Raw genomic sequence first — 20,507 nt, 5'->3', positions numbered from 1 at the left:
CATCTGTCTGTCTTAATTGTAAATCTGTCTGTCTGTGTAGGTGCATCTGTTGGAGTCTGTAGTCCGTAGCTGTCTGTGGGTATCTGTCAGTCTCTAGGTTTACATGTCTCTCTGTCAGTCCGTGGGAACAGGACTGTCATTCTGCTTTATCGGTCTGCATGTAGGTATATTTGCCTGTCAACTAAGTCTGTCTGTCTGTCTCTAGGTTTATCTGTCTCTGTTTGTCAATCTGTCTGTCTCTCTATGTTTCTCTGTCTCTCTGTCTGTGGGTATATGTTTCTCTCTGTCTGTAGGTATATCTGTCTGGGTATATCTGTCTCTCTGTCTGTGGGTATATCTGTCTCTCTGTCTGTGGGTATATCTGTCTCTCTGTCTGTGGGAATGTCTGTCTGAGGGAAGATCTGTCTCTCTCTATGTTTGTCTGCCTCTCTTTCTGTCAGTATATCTGTCTGTCTGTCTGTGTCTGTCTGTCTGTCTGTCTGTCTGTCTGTCTGTCTGTGTCTGTCTGTCTGTCTGTCTGTCTGTCTGTCTGTCTGTCTGTCTGTCTGTCTGTCTGTCTGTCTGTCTGTCTGTCTGTCTGTCTGTCTGTCTGTCTGTCTGTCTGTCTGTCTGTCTGTCTGTCTGTCTGTCTGTCTGTCGTTATATCAGTTTCTCTTCCATGAATAATCAGCAGCAGGTTATCCACCAGTAGAGTAGCGGGTGTGTGTGTGTGTGTGTGTGTGTGTGTGTGTGTGTGTGTGTGTGTGTGTGTGTGTGCGTGTGTGTGTGTGTGTGTGTGTGTGTGTGTGTGTGTGTGTGTGTGTGTGTGTGTGTGTGTGTGTGTGTGTGTGTGTGTGTGTGTGTGTGTGTGTGTGTGTGTGTGTGTGTGTGCAGTGCCTCATAGTCGACTGATACAGGCAACTAGCTTCTCCTCCCGTCCTTAGACCACTCCCCCGTCCCCCCCCCGATCCCCCCAACCACCCCCCCCTCCCCGACTCTGATGGAGATGTGCTCCCTGGCCATCACCGCGACGACCGTGATGACAATGACGCTGAAGGTGAATCTTATAAAGTATTTTGCACCCCCACCCCACCCCACCCCACCCCACCCCACCCCACCCCACCCCACCCCACCCCATCCACCTAACGCACTGATGTCTCTGGAATATTTGCAGATGGATCTGAGAGCCTATCATGAATTTTATCTCTCTCGTTCTCTCTTTATTTCCCTCTCTCTCTCTCTCTCTCTCTCTCTCTCTCTCTCTCTCTCTCTCTCTCTCTCTCTCTCTCTCTCTCTCTCTCTCTCTCTCTCTCTCTCTCTCTCTCTCTCTCTCTCGCTCCCCCCTATCTCTCTCAGCTCCGTGCTGCGGGGTTAGAGCAGTGTAAATCAGGCTTAAATCAAACACTTTGTAATGTATAATGCCTTTCATTTCTGTGGCTGTGATGCGCGACGCGACCCGAAGGCCTTCACAGGGAAATTCTCTAATGGGTTGCGAGACGAGAAGTGAGGAGAGGAGAGGGGAGGGGAGGGAGGGAAGAGAGGGAGGAGAGGAGACGAGACGAGAGGGAGGGGGGGGAAAGGGGAGGGAGGGGGGAGGAAGGAGAGGAGAAGAGAGAAGAGGAGAGAGAGGGGGGGAAGGGAGGGAGGAGAAGGAGGGGAGGAAGAGAGGAGAGGAGATGAGAGAGAGGGGGGGGGGGAGGGAGGAGATGGAGAGGAGGGAGGGAGGAGATGGAGAGGAGGGAGGGAGCGAGTAAGGGGATGGAGGGGAGGTAGAGAGGAGACAGGACACGGAGACAGACATAAATTCCGAGGGAAAGACATTAACGGCAGCAACGGAGCGGCTTGTGTCGTGGCGAGAGAGAGAAGATTCCTAATAAATCAGAGTTCCCGCTTTTTTTGTGTTTGCACGCACCGCCGTGTGTTGGATGAAAGGAGAGGATACGGGCGCTGTTCATGCGTCCTTTGTATCTGGCGTGTACACATGTACACACGCACGCAGGCGCACATGCACGCACATGCGCACACACAGAAGTGCGTACACAACTTGATAATGCTACACTTGTGAAGGCATTGCTTTCCGTTTAAAACGTACATATTTCATAGATCATGAGCAGAATTTTATTATTTTATGCATTTTGGCTCTTAAAACCCTTTGGATATGTAATATATTTTGGTGATGATGAATAGAGTCTGATAATCAACACATTTGATCAGGTCAAAGGTGAGATGTGACTCTAGTTACATGGCCCTTAACGTTGTTAACTGGCCGGAATTGGACATATATGCATGTCAAAACACGCTCTACGGTTATCAAGGTCTGTTCCGTACATGCTGTACAATAATCAATTATCTGCTTCGACATACAGAACATGGTTCAGCCCTAATGGAAGTAATGAAAAGGTTCAATATAGAAATCATTTTGCATGTCAAACACATTTCATACTAGTTCCGACCCTCTTCATAGATGTTCTATATACATATTACCGCAGTTGGTAATACGTCCCCTGCTCTCTGATAGAGCTGGCCACCGTCATCCCCATCGACCAATCAGAAGGCATTAAACCCAAAAAGTATGGGCTAACTTTTTTTTATCATGTATTCATATTAGGATTCATATTATTCCTGCTATTGAACAACTGTCTCAGCATCGCTGAGGCGGCGGCGTTCCGCGTGTCAGCTAGCGGTGGCGCCCGGCGTCGACTCCCTCCGCCTCTCTATAAATACGTCCTGTTGACAGGTGAAAGGCGACAGCTGTCACCGAGGGGTGGCGGAGTGGCGGGAGGACCACCCGTGTGCCTGATGACATCAACACCCCAAACAACACCCTGATCAGTATCACACACCCCTCCACGCCCTCACATCGCCGGTGGCAACATCAGCATCCGCAATCATCTTTTTTTTTTAACATACTTGCAACTATCAACCACACACACACACACACACACACACACACACACACACACACACACACACACACACACACACACACACACACACACACACACACACACACACACACAGACCACCCCTCCCGACCTCCGGCTCCTCTGGCTTATCCAATCGGCTTGCGAGCTAAGTCGACCGCCCCCGCCCCCAAACAGACACTTCCAACAGCACACTTTCCAGACCTCATGAGGGAATGGAGGATGCGAACACACACCTGCCCCGTAGCGAGAGTCGCCCTGTCCGGGGTCACCCTGTGCTTCACTGTGCTTCAGGAAACGGAGAGAGGCTCTTTTGTTTATTCCTTTATGCGCCGCATGCCGATGTGTGTGTGTGTGTCTCTGTCACACGCCTCCCCACACCTTCACAGAAAACTGATAATTGGGACACCATACTGGGGTTGACACCTCTTTGTTTTTGTTCATTTTAGATGCATTGTTTTATGAATTATATTGATAGTGGGGAAGGGTGCTTGACTCGCAGCTGAAAGGTTTTGAGTTCGATTCCCAGACGTTCACAGCCTAGCCTCTTGCCACCCTTGTGCAAGATCCCGCCACCTTTGATCACACGGATGCTTTTTGATGACACGGATCTAAAGGTATAATCAACGAAATCGAATGTATAACATCACTTTACAATGAAAGAAGGCGTCTGCTATTCGACTAAATAGTAAAAAGATCTGATGATGAGGATGTTGTTTCCACGGCGATCGTAGCCTAGCGTCCTGTTCTGATAGGCGTTTTTAATGCCCCTGCTGATGGAACTAAAATCAAGTGTTTACCATTTCGGTCCCTTCTTCTTTACTCTGAAACTAACAACGCGTCAAGTGGGGCCTCCACTATCAGGGAGGCAGTAACGGGGTGGGGGAGAAGGTGGCGTCTGTAAAGTCAAACACCTCTATTAGGAATTTCACATCAAGGAAAAGGATAGGTGTGTGTCTAGGTGTGTTTGTTAGTTTTTCAAGTTTATTTTAATTATCAGTGCATTAGAAGTAGAGGTATGGGTGAATGTGTCTGTATGTGTGTGTTTGGAGAGGCAATTGGGATGGTTGAGTGAGTCAACTCATATTTGTAAAGGTGACAGCTTGAACACACACACTGTGACAAACACCTCCCACTGGCCCGATGGGTCGTAATATCAATTAAACACAATACTCTCTCTCTCTCTCTCTCTCTCTCTCTCTCTCTCTCTCTCTCTCTCTCTCTCTCTCTCTCTCTCTCTCTCTCTCTCTCTCTCTCTCTCTCTCTCTCTCTCTCTCTCTCTCTCTCTCTCTCTCTCTCTCATTGGCTAAGAGGACCGACAACTTAGTCCAACGACATGCTTCCTGTTAATCTGCATAGAGAAGACTGGAAACACACACTCTACACACACCATACACACACACACACACACACACACAATCTAGATATACCATGCATGCATACACACACACACACACACACACACACACACACACACACACACACACACACACACACACACACACACACACACACACATATACTCTACATACACCAGACACACACACATGCATACAGATACAGACACACACACACACACACACACACACACACATGCACATGCATGCATAGACAGGGACACACACACTTACACTTACTCTGAATACACACTCACACAAATAACCACACACCCCACTCCACCACTTTACACCACACCACTTTACACACACACACAACCTGCGTCTGTAATTATCTCATCTCTTGTCGCCGCTGTGCGCCGTGAGACCACCGGGTGCAACCACACCGGTGGGCGGGCGTGCGACCTGAGCTTCATCACAGAAGCTCACAGAGAGAGAGAGAGAGCGCGCCACGGAGAGCCATGGAGAGAGAGAGAGCGGTAGAGAGACATAAAGAGCCAGAGAGCGAGACACTCCCAGTGAGAGGAGAGGCAGTCGCTGGAACTGCCTGTTGTTTCATTTCCCAGCCCCCCGAGGCAGAGAGATGAACACAGGAAACATTTTAATTAGGAGGAGGAGGAAGGGGGAGGAGAAGAACGAGGAAGAGGAAGAGGCAGAGGAGGAGGCGGAGGAAGGGCTAGAATGAGGAGGAGGAGGAGCGTGGGGGGAGGAAGAGGAAGGGGAGGAGTAGGAGAAACTGGAGAAGGAGGAGGTGGCAGGGCGAGGGCGAGGATGAGGAGGAGGAGTGTGGGAGGAGGAAGGGGAAGAGGAGGAGGAGGAAGACTTGAAGTAGGAGGAGGAGGAAGGGGGCGAAGGAAGAGGACAAGGAGGAAGAGAACGATGAAGGGGAGGAGTGATGAGGAGTATTGGGCCGACGGGTAACGAAAACCCCTGTCTGCAGACCAACACACATAGCCGATAACGCCTCCCTTGTTACGATCAAAACAGTGTTTTTTGTATTCTATTTATTCAATTGTCAGCCATTTTGTTTCCCGGTCGCTGTGGGAAGTGCCCGCTGGGGACTGGTGAGTGGTGGAACGTTTTTTGGTGTGTGTTTGTTCAACTTCATTACGTGTCTTCGATGCCCTCGGCGGCTACTAAACCAGGGTCGTTCCCCAAAACAAATCAACAGCGCGTGGGAAGAAAGTCAGTTGAAAAGTAGACTCTGACGATGTGATAGGCCTACTGTGTGTGGAACTATTTTGAAGTGAAGTCAATTGCAAAATGAAAAAAGTGAATGAAAAATCTACTCAGGCAGAACAGATCTTTCCAAAGATATATATTTCGCAAACACAAACACACACACACACACACACACACACACACACACACACAGACACACGCACACGCACACAATTTATGGTGGATTGGTGGACACTCATTTGACCTGAACAGGAGGTGAAATGAATTCCACCATGACATTAGAAGTACAGTGCAAATGGACTGTTTGTGTTTGTTTGTCTGTGTGATTATGTGTGTGTGTGTTTGTGTGTGTGTTTGTGTGTGATTATCTGTGAGTGTGTTTGATTATATGTGTGTGCAAAGTGTGTGTGGATGCATGTGTGTGTAGGTACACACTGTCTGTTTGTGTTTGTGTATAGATGGCATTTATAAGAACACAAAAAAAAACAGCCAATCAGAATCCACCAACCACCAACAACAACATCCACAACAACAACAACAACAACAACAACAGCCGCTCTTTCCACGGCTCAGCACCCGGGGGAAGCAAACCGCGGCGGCTAGCTGGTCCTGAGCGGACCATCCGTCTGGCTTGGCAGAGTAATTACACCACGGCGGCCACCTCGCCTAGCTGATGTTGGCGGTGGCGGCGGCCCTGGCCGGGGCCCCGTGGCCCCACAGACGGGTCGGGGCGGCGATGGGTTGGACCCGGGTCACTCGGTCCTAGCGTCGTTTCATCCATGGTCTCGTTAGGTTTGATTTATCAACCGCCGTCGCGAGGGGGAAACGAGACAGAGGAAGCATGAAGCGGGCCTGTGCGGGCAGCTATCGACAGAGGATTTGGATAAATACTAGAGCCGCTCTCTGGCGATGGACTCGGGGGGATCATTGGTTTAACACGGAGACGCACCGATGGAGCCGACGAAGGATCTAGTGGTTCATTTGTGTTCGCTAGCTGACGTTGTGTAAAATGTCATCTGAAAGTCCACTAAAAATCACAGAGTGAAAAATAAATAAAAAGCAACTGAAAAGACAATCTCGCTTTATTGATCTTCTGGGTCTTCATTCTGACCCAAATCGAATGATTCAAAGAAATAAACGCGTAAAGTCGGGGCATAAAGAAAACATTATTAGGAGCGGGTGTATCCACAACTCAGAAGAGGAGAGCCGTTAAGGGCAGTACAGGAAGAACATTTCCTCTAACACACACACACACACACACACACACACACACACACACACACACACACACACACACACACACACACACACACACACACACACACACACACACACACAAAAATACTGGTACTGTTTACAAATTAAATCATTTGCTATTCTTGTACACCTTCATGTGTCGCGCCCTGACAAACAAGGCAGAAATATGAATGCAAATAGCGTATTTAAAAGGGCCTAATAGCCACATATAGCCAAGGTAGCCCCATCCCTCTCTCTGATCAATTGTACTTATTCAGTTGTGCCACCGCGCTCCTGCTCCCCTTGCCTCTGATTGCATTTTCCAAATGCCAAGAACAGACAAATCACCGCGGCAGACTCACAAGTCATTTAGCAACAATGAGGCCAAATGCTAAACACGAAACGCAAGGAGAATTCAACGCATAGATGTAGTGCTGCAAACCGCCCCCACCCTCACCCCCCACCCCGCTGCAACAGAGTCCCCGCATTCAGGTTCTTCACGATGTAGTGCAGCCCCCCCCCCCCCTACCAGGCACGGAGACTCAAGTGTGAGACATAGGTGTGAGGCGCACAGACGTGCGACTCACCCACGCCAGCCAAACCTCCCAGTCTGTGAGGTTCTGTGGTTTGTCTGGTTTGTTCATTAACAATCCTCCAGACTCAAACCACACTTAAGACTCAAGTGATAGTTAAAAGGGTGAGGCATGCATGCGCCAAGTCACCCACGCTAGCATTTTGTTCAAGTGTGTGTGATCACCGCTTTTTGTCCTGACATTGTGGGGACGTGAAGTTTTATACTTCTCGGATGCATGGAAGTCACCCGCGGCAACACGTGGCTACAAGAGTGTGATATCATGTGTTTTTAGAGTTCAACCACACCAGACTAACGAGTGGCACATAAAGATTCTGAAATCATAGCTGGATTTGATGACTTTGTCAGGACATTGCAGGGAGTCTAATTACACCAGACGATGTCTACTAAGAGTGAGACATACATGTCTCCACCACCAACAGTTAGTACCAGATTATAGTGACGTAGTTAGTTTGGCTGAACTTGTGAGGCCATTATGGCAGAGCTCAACCACACCAGACTAAAGAGTGACGCCTAAAGAGTGAGACACACAACTCACCCACATCAACATATCACCATCGTGCCCGTATAGACAGTATTGCAGGGAGTCCATCCCCACCGGCCTCAGGACTGAGCCACTAAGAGTGAGACATACCCGTGGATGACGTGATGCGGCTGGTTGGGCTGACCTTGTGGGGACCAGAGCAGCGGGTCTCCGGCTAACGTGCGGTGCCACCCGCTCTACCCTAACGGTCACGCCTCGCTCCAGTGCAACAGTCACTCTCCCCGGTGGGAGCTGCTTGCTCTGAGAAGCCGGTGCTTTGGACAATTGTTCCGAGCCGTGACAGAGAAAGACTCTGAATGGCTTTTCAGAGACAGGGAGATTGCCTTGGTGTGTCTGGTTTTAAAATGAGTGTGGAGACGCGTAGAGGGAAAGAGAGGGCAAAAGGAAAAAAAACGATAGTGTGTGTCAGTGAAGAAGAGAGATTGAACCACCATATGTATGTGTGTGTGTGTATGTGTGTGAGAGAAAGAAGGACGTACTATGTGTGCGGAAGATGTATATATATGTAGAGAGAGAAGTATATTATCTATATGTGTGTTTTTTGTGTGTGTGTGTGCAGGTGTGTTTTTGTGTGTGTGTGTCCGCCCTCCTACCTGTCCAGGCATGGCGTTCTCACACAGCAGGGTCTCGTAGTCGATGGCGAAGACGGGCGCGTTGTCGTTGATGTCCAGCACGGTGATCAGGGCAATGCCTTTACCTATCTGGGTGGGATCCTCTGGAACATAGACACAGACATAGAGTCAGAGATAGAGAGAGAGACATAGAGTGACACATAGACCGAATCAGAGAGAGAGAGCCAGAGAGAGAGAGACACAGAGTGAGATAGAGACCGAATCAGGCAGAGATATAGAGAGAGACATAAAGGGCCCTATTTTAACGGTCTGAAACGCAAGTGAGAAGCGCCAAGCTCAAGTAGCTTTGTGGGCGGTTCTATGGCGATGTTGCTATTTTTCCGGCACAAAAGTTTATGGCCAAATAATAAAGTACAACTTATTACCTTTGTATCAGCTGTTCTTTCCCAAATAATTTACCAAGAATGTGTGGCTAGGTAGATGTGAGAAGCAAAGTGTATGCGAGAGGTGCACAGGCAACATTATGGATGCGCCCTTAAAATAGCATCTAAACGATGCGCCACCGACTTTAAACCAGGTATTTCCTGGTTCGTGGCGCAAGTGATTTCCGAAAGTGCAAAATAGCACCAGGGAAAGTTTGCACCAGAACACGCCTCCTCCTTTCTCCGAACCGCCCCTTGGGGCGCAAGATCATTCCCTAATTTACCGACACGTGGCGCAGGAGGGAAAAGAACGCTCTGCGCCAGTTGCAAACTAACAACGACACATGAGTCACATGCCAGTGAGAAAGTAAATTGCGCCGGATGCAAGATAGGGCCCAGAGAGAGAGAGAGAGAGAGAGAGAGAGAGAGAAGAGATTTGTTGGCTGCTCCTCAGCCTCAAAGCTTCTCCTCGGCTCAACCCTTGCTCCCGCCTGCCTGGAAGAATCTTCTGACATTTCACACCTTTATTAATATGTTTCCCGTCCTCCCTGCGATCTGTATTTGTCCAAAAAATGTACGGGGTCTTTCAAAGATAAAATGCAATAAAAAGGTTTTTAGAAAGTACAGAAAGTACAAAACGCCAAAATTTGAACATCCTCCAAACCTTAACGCCTCAAGACTTCTGACTTCTGTGTACACCGTCAGTGAAGACATTGGATTTGCCTCCTGGATTTGAATCTAAACTTAGGCTAATAACCGGTACCTCTGGTACAGCTCTTACAACAACCTTTCCTAGTGATGGATGGTTGTGAGGAAGGAGAAAAAATCAAGAAACTATTCTCAGGATGAGGGCTTCATGCATCGTGTGCATACAACACATGATGGATATAGATTATAGATCTTGATATGACGATATTGCTATAGATCTAGATGTTCTAGATCTAGCGTTGCGTAGCATCAGCAGAACAGTGAGAGACTATATAACCAGATGTTCTGGAATCTAAAACATCTGGATCTATAGTCTCTCACTGTAAGACATTTTTGATGTCAAAATGGGGTCACAGCCCAAATAAAGTTGGGAACAACAGTTCTAGATGATATCTGAGCGTTGTGTATCATCAGCAGAAAAGTCAGAGACTATGGATCTAGACGGTTCTAGATGATAGCCGAGTATTGTGAAGCATCAGTAAAAAAGAGAGAGATTATAGATATATATGTTCTGGATGATATCTGAGCGTTGCGTAGCATCAGCAGAACAGTGAGAGACAATAGATCCAGACGTTCTAGATGATATCTGAGCGCTGCGTAGCTCATAGACCTCATGCGTAGCATCAGTAGACCGGGGAGGGGCGGAGGATGAAGCCTCCTTGTCCTTGCAGCCGAGCAGGAAGTAGCGTGCGCGGTGGGGGGAGCTGTCTTACTCAGCAGCTAGCAGCGAGGGCAGGGGGGGGGGCCTGGAGGTCGGTGCGTCCGCCCCGTGCCTGAATTAACATTCCCTGACAGCCTCGCCGCGACCCCCACCGTGACCCCTACCGTGGCTCAGCCCTCTAAAGCGCACATGATGGCCGGCTGTGTGCGTGTGTGGGTGTGTGTGTGTCTACCTATATAGGGTGTGTTAGTGTGTAGCTATTTGTGTCTGCGTGTCCCTCCCAGTGTTTGTGCTTGTCTATGTTACAGTAATGTGTGCGCTCGTGTGTAAGAGCATCTGTTTTTTGCCGACGTTGCTTATTTTTGTTTAGCGTGTGCATCTCTATTTTGGTATATTTGTGGTTTTGCGTGGATTTGTGGATGTGTGTCGGTTAGCATGTGTAAACCCGTGTGTGTATTTGTGGTTTTCTGTGTATTTTGTATGTGTGTTTGTTGGTGTGTGTGTAACTGTGTGTGTGTGTGTATCTGCGTTTTAGTGTGATTGTGTGTGTGTGTTTGTGTGTGCTTGTGTGTTTGTGAATCAGAGTTTCTGTTGTGCTGATAGTGACTCACATGGCCCAGCAGAGAAAAAGAGTAGACAACTCAGAATTAGATACAAACCACATCTATGATCTCATTTGGGCTGAATTTGAGCCTCATTGGCTGTCATTTGATGTGCTGGTAGAGGTTGGGTTGTAATTTGACTAAATGCACAAACTCTCTTTGATATATGTTGGGATTCTGACATTTTGCTCTGCTGTGTTGTATTTAGCAAGTCTCAATGGTCTGATTACTTGAAGCTTACTGTGGAGCTAACATGTTTATTTGGTTTGAATGGAGTCATTGGAAAGTGATACATGACGAAACAGTTGGGAGGTTAAAAATGGTCAATCCCACTACCTAGTTCGGTTCTAATGCTTTTTTGGGTAGTTCACTTCGAGTAGGGCTACTTCTACTTATGTATTATTTCATCCTAATTTCGGAATCGTGAATTCTTCAAGAAAGAGAGATTGCTTTCTAACACAAACAACAGGCCGTTCCAGGTGAACGATTCCGCTCCGGTCAATTTCAGTTTAAGTTTCACTTTCTCTTTTAAAGTCTTAAGGTTTTAACAACAAGGACAGTGAAAGCAATATGGAGTTGAACCGGTCGACGGGACAGGGCACGGTGGCGGCTCTCAGTGAGCTAAGCGTGGCCATGGCTCAGCGGCGGCGGCGGTACTCACGGCTCTCGATGGCGAGCAGTGTGAGGTTGTGGACGGAGTTGGCCTCGCGGTCCAGCGGCTTGGCCGTGCTGATGACTCCGCTGAGGGCGTCCACGTTGAAGAACCGCTCCAGGTCTGTGTTCCTGTCGATGGAGTAACTGGACACACACACACACACACACACACACACACACACACACACACACACACACACACACACACACACACACACACACACACACACACACACTCAGGGTTTGGGTTTGAGACCACCAAAGGGGATTTCACTGTGTTTATGTTTCAAAACGCAATATCGTTAGTCATCGTTATATCTCATAGGCCAATTGTCAGAGGCTTTTATCCAGAGCCTCTGACAATACATTGAATGCATGTGGGCGGCCCCGATTGGGAATCGATCCCCTAACCCCGGCATTGTTAATGCCTTGCTCTAGCAGTTGAGCTAGACTGAAGCTCTTATCATGTTTGACTTTGATCAAATCTGTTGTTATCAGCAGCCAGTTCATTATAGATAGATGCCGCACTGTCCCTGAAACATCGATAATAATTATTTTTGTTATTAACCATCATAATGCCAATAACAACCGTCCTCATCATCGTCGTAGTATACAAAATGATAAAGGCGATTTATTTCTCATTAACATCGGAGCCCTACCAAAACATTTGGAATTATCGTTATTTAATTCAGAGGAAAAAAACTAAACTTGGCTGTCCGGTAATGGCCCAGACAGACCAAGGCATTTTTAATTTACACCGCAACTCGTATTACTACAGAAAAAAAAACGAAAACTTTGATTAGTCCGACATCCAACGTATATTACTGCAGTGTAATTTGACTCTTTGATTGCGTTAGTTCCACAATAATTCTAATTTCAACCGACGTCTCGTAATATATCGACATCGCCCGATCGCCATCGCAATCACAAAAAGAGGCAATTTACACCCACAATGCTGCAGTAATTACATTTTCTGATTAAGATTACCAACAACCCTGACAGAGCCGCGGCCGCCATACAGTACTCATTTAATTAATAATAACACATCGAGCTGGGATTTGGAAGCAACGCCCCACAGATTGGTTCTGTGCGTGCGTCTTAAGTCATAAATGCCAGGGCCGGTGTTTGTGAGGGGCAGGGGCCCCCAAGGGGGCCCCTGCTCTTGTTCAAGATGGCCTTTCACTTGTGCTAACGCGGCGCTCCTTGGCCCCACGGTCGCCATCTGCCAGGGGCTGTGGTGTCTCGCCGCCACACAGGGCCTGGCTCCGAGAGCCCGCAGATTCTTTACAGATAATGTGGAGTGGCTGAAGGCGCCGGTTCCCTGTTTAGCATACACACACACACACACACAGACACACACACACACACACACACACACACACACACACACACACACACACACACACACACACACACACACACACACACACACACACACACACGCGCACGTAGTCTGACCTCTCCTTGGGGTTGTTTTGTTTCCTGGCTTCTGCTTTGAGTTTTATATTAGAAATGTGTCTGTGTAACGCGGAGAACACTCGCGAGAGCTTAAGCTGTCGAGCTCTATCCCCAGTGAGGGTGACTTTGATTTTACTACTGAGAAGCATTCAGCCACAATAAGGCAGACTGTAGTCTTGGCTACTTGTTTTACCGTAATGATCGCATCTGCGAGATTTTTACGTAATAATAACTGGTGAAGGATTAAATAGGCTATAAACGTCTGATAAAAAAGCGTTTAACCCCAATAATCTGGATTTCCCCTAAAATATTACCAGTGACGTTTTCATGGCTTACAGTTATAGCTAGTTAGCTGTAGGTTGTTTATAGTTAGCAAGCTAATATTAAAACATTCTTTTGATTCAAACAAAATCCCATTTCACGGTGAGGTTTGTGGAAGGTGGCGTATGATTAAAGTTAGTCAGCTGAAACGAAATGTAATCATTAATAACAAACTTTATTACCGTATGCCGCTGTTTGTGGAGTCAGGATCGTGCGCTGAGACTCTTCCAATGGACGTTCCCATCCTGGCGTCCTCCGACACCACCATCTTGAGGAGCGGCGTGGAGAAGACGGGTGGCTCGTTGACGTCCTCCACCGTCAACTTGACGACGGCCAAGTCGCTAAACGGGCCAACGCTCAAGAAGTTGGAGTCGATGTTTCGGTTGGTCGCCTCGATTCTAAGGGAAAAACTGCTCTTTGTCTCGAAGTCCAGAGGCTAGCAATGACAAAAAAACAAAAAGAGAAAGAAAACATTTTTACAAAACAAAGAAGGTCGTTTTTATACTCTTTCACAATGTGGCAGGCGTTTCAAATGTGTTTTAAACATGGACACTTATAATATAACACCAGAAAATTGTGTGAGGCTTTTCGTATTCCACATCACTAATTATAAAGCTTATACACAAACAACTGTACTAAAAATATACAAAGTTCCCTTGGGTCGTTACCGTGGAGATAACCCTTCATCTCTTCTCAGCGCAAAATGCGTCGTTTTAAATCTCATCGTGTTCCAATTGGAGCTGAAACAAGGGATTCACCTCCACATTAAAGACAGGTGGAGGAGGTTCATCAATCAAAAGCGTTTGACCTTCCAAAAAAAAATCTTTCTTTGGAGGTGCAGCCTCAATAGCTTCTCCGTCGATCGCAGTGAATACAAAACAGCAGAGATATGGATAGGTGCGAAATTCCCTCTGACCTCCTGACAAAGCAGGAATTTAAAAATAATGAAGAACACAGGTTCTAAAGACTGGCCATAATGATGCTCAACATGGGGCCTTAACACACTCTTTATTAACGCTTTCCGCACCTTGAAAAGCGTTATTATTTGTTCTGAGAGTGGCACCAATCAACCCTGATAAGACATTCAAAAATGATTGCTTCTTCACAGGAATGTGGTGGCGTTCCCTGGCCTCCCACTGCACCCTGTAATACAGCGTTCTGCTATATCCTCACACTCGCTGACGCGTCCATTGTCGTCCGGGCTCTTATAGGTCCTTGTCGTATCTCGCCAAAACAAACAAAAGATCAAATTCTGCCATCTGACAAGCATGGCCGTTGGCCAACAATGGATTTCACTCTAACAAAGGACAAGAGCCATATCTCTATTGGCCCCTGAGACACTTTAACGCTCTCGAACAAAAGAACAAATATATATAATAACAGCACTTTGCCCATAGCCCTGTTCAACCTCCCCTGAAATAGAAGACCTTCTATTCCAGTTCATGGTGTACCCGGGCGGGGTGCGATTGTTTGGTCTGCTGCTATTTAGCAGACGCTTTTATCAAATGCCACTAAGGTCGATTTTTCCCGACAAATGTAATTAATGAGCAGGCAGAGGTTAGGGCAGCCTGCGCCACGATGCCTCACCCGGATAGGCTCCACACATCGGGGGTTCAAACCCAGGACCCCTCAGCTTGGACTTTAATATCCTACAGGGTGAACCTGTGTGTCTGTTGGTTTTCCACTGTACCAATCTTGCTCAAGGACGGGGCAGCTTTAGACACTGGGGATTTAACCCAGAACCTCTTGTGCTACACATGAGTGGGCCGTAGTGGAGTGCCTTTGTTTTGCCTTACTGCTGTACCTTCAACAGGACGAAGAGTTTCAATTTGGGATAAGGGGTTAGGGTTTGGGGTCATTCCTATTCGGGGTGAATGAGTCCCGTAGGGCGGGGTGCATTTGATTGTCGTACTCCTGTACCCTCAATAGGATGAAGAGTTTGCAGTTGGATTAAAGGGTTGGGGTTCAGGGTTATTCCTGTTATTCCGGGGTGAATGAGGGCTGTTGAGTGCGGGGTGCGTTTGTTTCGTTACCTTCAGCAGCACGATGACCCCCTCCTGGGTCTCCTCATCGGTGGAGATGTTGAACAACCCGAGGTAGTCTCCGTCCATCAGGCGGTAGTCCATCTCCGCATTGGGGCCGACATCTGCATCCGCCGCCTTCACCCGCGCCACCACCGAGTGCACAGGAAGTGACTCCAGCACAGTGTTCTGGTAGTTCTCTATGAGAACAGGAAGTACAGCGAGACCGGATGGTGATTAATTTTGACAAAATAAAAGTAGTCGCCAATAACATCAATTATACAAATTAATGACACAAACTATGAAATAATGTTATAATATTTTGTTTATTTATGATAGTTCATGATTATTATCGTCGCACATTTCATCCATAATCATTATAACTTCATTTTTAGAGCTCTTAGTAACACAAGCAACTAATTCGCACCATAAAAACAGGATTATGCAAGATCGAATGTATCATAACAAAGAAGAAGGAGAATTGGTCTAGCTAATGCAATTACAAAGAAAGAAAAACGTCATTTGAATTCGATACTCAATGACCGATGGAAAGGCAGGTTATTTCATATCGAAAGCAACGTAAAGACATCACCTTCAAGCAGCCAAGATGCGTAATAAGCCACATGTTTTTAATATCCTCGCGCGTCTGGGTGATAAATTCACGTAACAACAGGCAGAGCTGGGAACAGATGTGAGAGGAGTGCTAATGTGGTAGATGGCTCTGACAGCTGCACACAGCCATTAGAACACGACGCAGAGACTTGATTTACGCGAAGACGGAAGCGGTCACAACCCACTTGGTTTTCTTATCATGTACTTATGTTTAATTTATGAGCGAGGGGGACATAACCGGGACAAAACAAACCTTTGAGTAATTACAATTAAACCTGTGCCGTGTATCGTTGATAATGGCGGAGCCGCGTGTTGACATTCAATCTCTCTGAAAAAAGGCTGAGAGGAATTCAGAAGCGGGGAAACAAAGTCTGCTCTGAGAAATAGTGTAAAGAGGGTAAAAACTGCCAGATGCAAGTGATTTTTCTTTTTCACTGAATAACTTATCGAGCTTGAGTTTCCCGATGAAAACTCTGCTCCTGGACATGTGAGGTTTCCCAAACACTCGGTTTAAATCCCACGAGCAAATAATCTTCTAACGGTTTTGGAATCCTGTACCTCTGTTTAATTATGCATGCACGCGTTTCTTTTATCTTGGCGCTTTCTTTCATTCCTTTTGGAGAGACAAGTTTTCATCTCTTTATCGTTCACATGAAATGGGTTTAAATTATCTTTTGAGGTTCAGCCATTAGTCTCGAGATCCAAGAGATAGATCCTCTTCCACCTACTGGACTCTGTCTGAGGATTGACCCCCGTATCCCCCCCCCCCCCCCCCCCCCCCCATTCCCCCGGAGGCGAAGCACTTTCCAGGAAGAAAATGGCTGCCCCAAAATTCTATTACTCAGTTCAAAAAAGTAAAAAACCTTCCATCCATTGTGTACCGCCAGGCTTTTTGTCCGGTTAAACCCGGAGGATTTAAAAGAAGCAGTGTTAAGGGGAATAAAAGGAATAGAATCATATTCATAATCTGCGCAATCACCATGGCGTGAGCTCATTACCAGACCTTTTCCTGTTTCCCCCTCGCTCTCTCTCCCCCTCCCCCCCCTCTCTCTCGCTCTCTCCCTTGCCCCGATGACTATGCGGCCGCCACTGCCGCGGCCAAATGCTAATCTGCCCCGACATTGTTTGCTGCCGTGTAATCTTTGTAATGGCTTTTTAATTTGCCATGGAATAGAGCCTCTTTACAAGACCGGAAAAAACCTCGGCTTTGCTCTGCCCTCCTCCCGCGACCCGCCCCCTCGTCTTCCTCCTCTTCCTCCTTCCCTCGTCTTCCTCTTGCGGGAGGGTCACACGTCCGACACGCCCGCCAGCGCTCCGCACCCCCTGCTCCCCCTCCGTGACCCCGCAACCTCTGCCGGTGTCCACCCCCCCCCCCCCCTCCCGGCCGCCATCACTGCCTCACTCCGAGGTTAAAGCGTTTTCGCCCGGTTTGTTGTTGGAAACCTTTCACCTATCCCACCCTCACCTCCCTCACCCCCGAGGGGAGCGCCAAATTGACCGGACTCCGGCGGCGCCGGTGGTGGGTGCACCTTCGGGCCGCGCGCCACCCCGGCTGAGCTGTCACCGGCGTTCCTGGCGCTCCGGGGTTATGGCGGGAAGAAGCCAACGACACTCCTTTGAGTCGCAGCGGGCCTGAAGCCATTAGCCGTGGAATAGGCTGACAACCCAAAGAGAGAGGATGGAAAAGGAAAACGGCGGGTTGATTGATCCCGGGCTGGAGGGCTGAGAACGAGCACTCAGCTCTGATGAAGAGGAGGAGGAGGGGCGGGAGGAGGAGGAGGAGGGGGGAGGGAGAGGAGGAGGAGGAGGGGGGGGGGGGGGAGAGGAGGACAGCACCGGGACTCCTGAGGAGGGGAGAGGTATTGAGATGCAGAGGGGGAGAGCGGGGCTGTGTTGCTTTCTACTTGGCAGCCAATCCAGATTGGATGAGGTAACGAGTGTTATTAGAGGGTTTGAATGGAGCGGGGGGGGGGGGGGGGGGGGAGAGAGGAGAGAGAGAGAGAGAGAGAGAGAGAGAGAGAGAGGGTGTATTGTTGATCAATGAGAAAGAGAGGGGAGATAGTATATGGTTGGAGAGAGAGATAGCGCGGGAGGTATATTGATGGGAGAAAGAGAGGGAGAGAGAGAGAGAAAGAGAGGATATATCGGTTATAGAAAGAGAGGGATAGGGAAGGTGTATTGCTGAGAGAGAGACATTGAAAGAGAATTAGTAGCAATGTCAGAGAGAGAATAGATCGGTCAGAGAGAGAGAAAGAGAGGGATACAGACTGTTTTGATTATGTTTCATAAACAAGGTTTCATAACCTTGCTGTTGTAATTTGTGTGTTATGTTCAGCGAGATAGTGCCGGTGCTAGTCTTTAAAGGTTTCAACCTAAAAGATATGCCATCAACCTTTCTACAACAAACATTCTTTAATGATTAGTTTAATCGCTGCGAGTCCTGTCCAACATTTGTTTTCCAGCTTTGAAATTATTGATCAGGATTATTGATTGTATGTTTATTTCTTTATTTCATTTTGAGCATGAAATGATCTTTAGGGCATTTGCCTCATCAGAAATGCATCCTTAGTTTATGTGATAATAACCGCATTCGTACGAGTCCATCGCTAATGTGAAACTTAGAAAGTAAGTTGTTAAATATACCATTTAATGTTGGTGTTTTTCAGTGCTACGCTACTCATGCTATGAGAGGCTACTCTGTGGTACACCATGCTATGCTGTGCCACAAACTGCTTTGCATCAATATTGGATATAAATTATAAAAATTGCAATACACTAATAAGTCAAACATTGCTATGTTACGCAATGCATAAGCAATAAAGACACGCTGTGAAATCCACACCACTCATTGCTATGCTAGGCCACTCTGTGCCATGGGGGGGGGGGGTTGGTTCTTACTGTGGGTGAAGCGCGGGGGGTTGTCGTTGACGTCCGTGAGGGTGACGGTGACGGAGGTGGTCCCGGAGAGACCCCCCATCTGGCCTACCATGTCCTTAGCCTGGATGACCAGCACATACTGGTCCCTGGTCTCCCGGTCCATGTTGGGCAGGGCAGTCCGGATGATGCCTGTGGAGGGGGCGGGGGGAGGGGCAGTGATGGACAGGAGGGGAGGAGGTAGAGGGAGAGAGGAGAAGAGGGGGGGATGAGGAGGGAGGGAAAGACAAAAGAGTGAGAGGGAGAGATAGGGGATGTAGGAGAAAGGGGGAGAAAACGATAGATGGGAGAGGGGGGGAGAGGGAGGAAGAGGGAGGAAGAGGGAGGAGAGAGAGAGAGAGAGAGAGAGAGAGAGGGAACGGAGAGGGGGAGAGGGAGAGAGAGAGAGAGAGAGAGAGAGAGAGAGAGAGAGAGAGAGAGAAGGTGTATTGTTGATCAATGAGAGAGAGAGAGAGGGGAGATAGTATATGGTTGGAGAGAGAGATAGCACGGGAGGTATATTGATGGGAGAAAGAGAGAGGGGCAGGAATACAGAGGGAATGAGGGAAAGAGGGGGCAGGAGGCAGAGTGAGAGGGATGAAGAGGGAAGAGAGGAATACAACATTACGCACTCGCATGTCATCCATGCATAGATACAATGCATACATACACTGCGGTGAGGACCCCGCTACAGTTTGCTCTGAGATGTTTGCTCTCCTGTCACCCAGAATAGTCTCTGGAGTGAGAGTTTTGACTACAGAGAGCATAGGTCTCGACGTCGGAGCGTGGCGCACGCCGCGAGCCGTGAGGTGAGAGCCCAGCTGCTCTCAGGCAGCTGGGCTCACCGTTGATCTGCTCCAGGGGGACGACACAGAGTGGCAGCGTCTCTCGCTGCACGCCGCGCCTCCCAGGGACACCCTGGGTCGCCCTGGGGAACCAGGTTGGCGGCAAAGCGCGTCCGCAGGAATAGCACTTCAGCGATGTGAGGCAGCCCCAGGCTTGATGTGGGTGCGGAAACCTTGTAGAATATTCCGGAAAACCGATTGAAAGCTCAGTGGAAATGGGTTCTCAAGGCTAGTCGGGTAGGTGGCATGAAGAGACAAAAAATGATCTTGTCGAGATGTCACGGTTTCCCCAAAGATTCAAGAAGCTTTCCTCCCCTGACTAAAACCAAGCAGAATGGCCTCAAGGTGAACGGGGTCTATTAACTAAGGTGAATAAAGTGCCGGCGACTTCAAAACTCTTTCCCTGGGACAAAGGCGCTAATCTGATTAAACCGACGGAAAATTAATACAACAATTAACGTGACACGTTCAAATCAGTTGGAGGCAATCAGCGTTTGTGTTCAAAGTTAATGACTTTTCCCTTGCAACGCAGTTCACTTATTAGAATCCACTCTACACCGAGTGTTCCAGACCACGGAAGATTAAATATCTTAACAAAGCAGAGGCAACGAAACTCTGTATGCGATAATGTAATAGCTATAATCATTTCTGGGATCGTTTCAGATGCACTGGAATCTGTGATGTGATACGGTTCTAAATACATCATTTAGTGTATATTATAAATATTCTGGCTGATGGGAACGCAAAGATATGGGAGCGGTATATAGTAGCTAGGGTGCGATACTCTCTCCCTGAAAGTTACTGGGTTCGATCCCCAAGGATCTGTAGCCTAACCTGTAGTCCTCCTCTCACCCCTTGCTGCTC

The 20,507-nt window shown here is 48.0% G+C and overlaps 1 protein-coding gene across 1 annotated transcript in view; it reads right to left on the bottom strand.

Annotated features, from left to right (window-relative positions):
- The window catches only part of LOC132452917 (cadherin-7-like), a 48,107-nt gene that overhangs the window by 874 nt on the left and 26,726 nt on the right, over window positions 1-20,507 (bottom strand). Inside the window, 6 exon segments of the mRNA XM_060045752.1 lie at window positions 7,176-7,243; window positions 8,448-8,569; window positions 11,481-11,617; window positions 13,435-13,688; window positions 15,286-15,473; window positions 18,784-18,951. Coding sequence (XP_059901735.1) covers window positions 7,176-7,243; window positions 8,448-8,569; window positions 11,481-11,617; window positions 13,435-13,688; window positions 15,286-15,473; window positions 18,784-18,951 — 937 coding nt within the window.

The sequence above is a fragment of the Gadus macrocephalus genome, chromosome 23 (genome assembly GCF_031168955.1).
Source record: "Gadus macrocephalus chromosome 23, ASM3116895v1".
Taxonomy (NCBI): Eukaryota; Metazoa; Chordata; class Actinopteri; order Gadiformes; family Gadidae; genus Gadus; species Gadus macrocephalus.
Note: the sequence above shows the minus strand (reverse complement) of the source record. Positions and strands in the feature narration are given on the sequence as shown.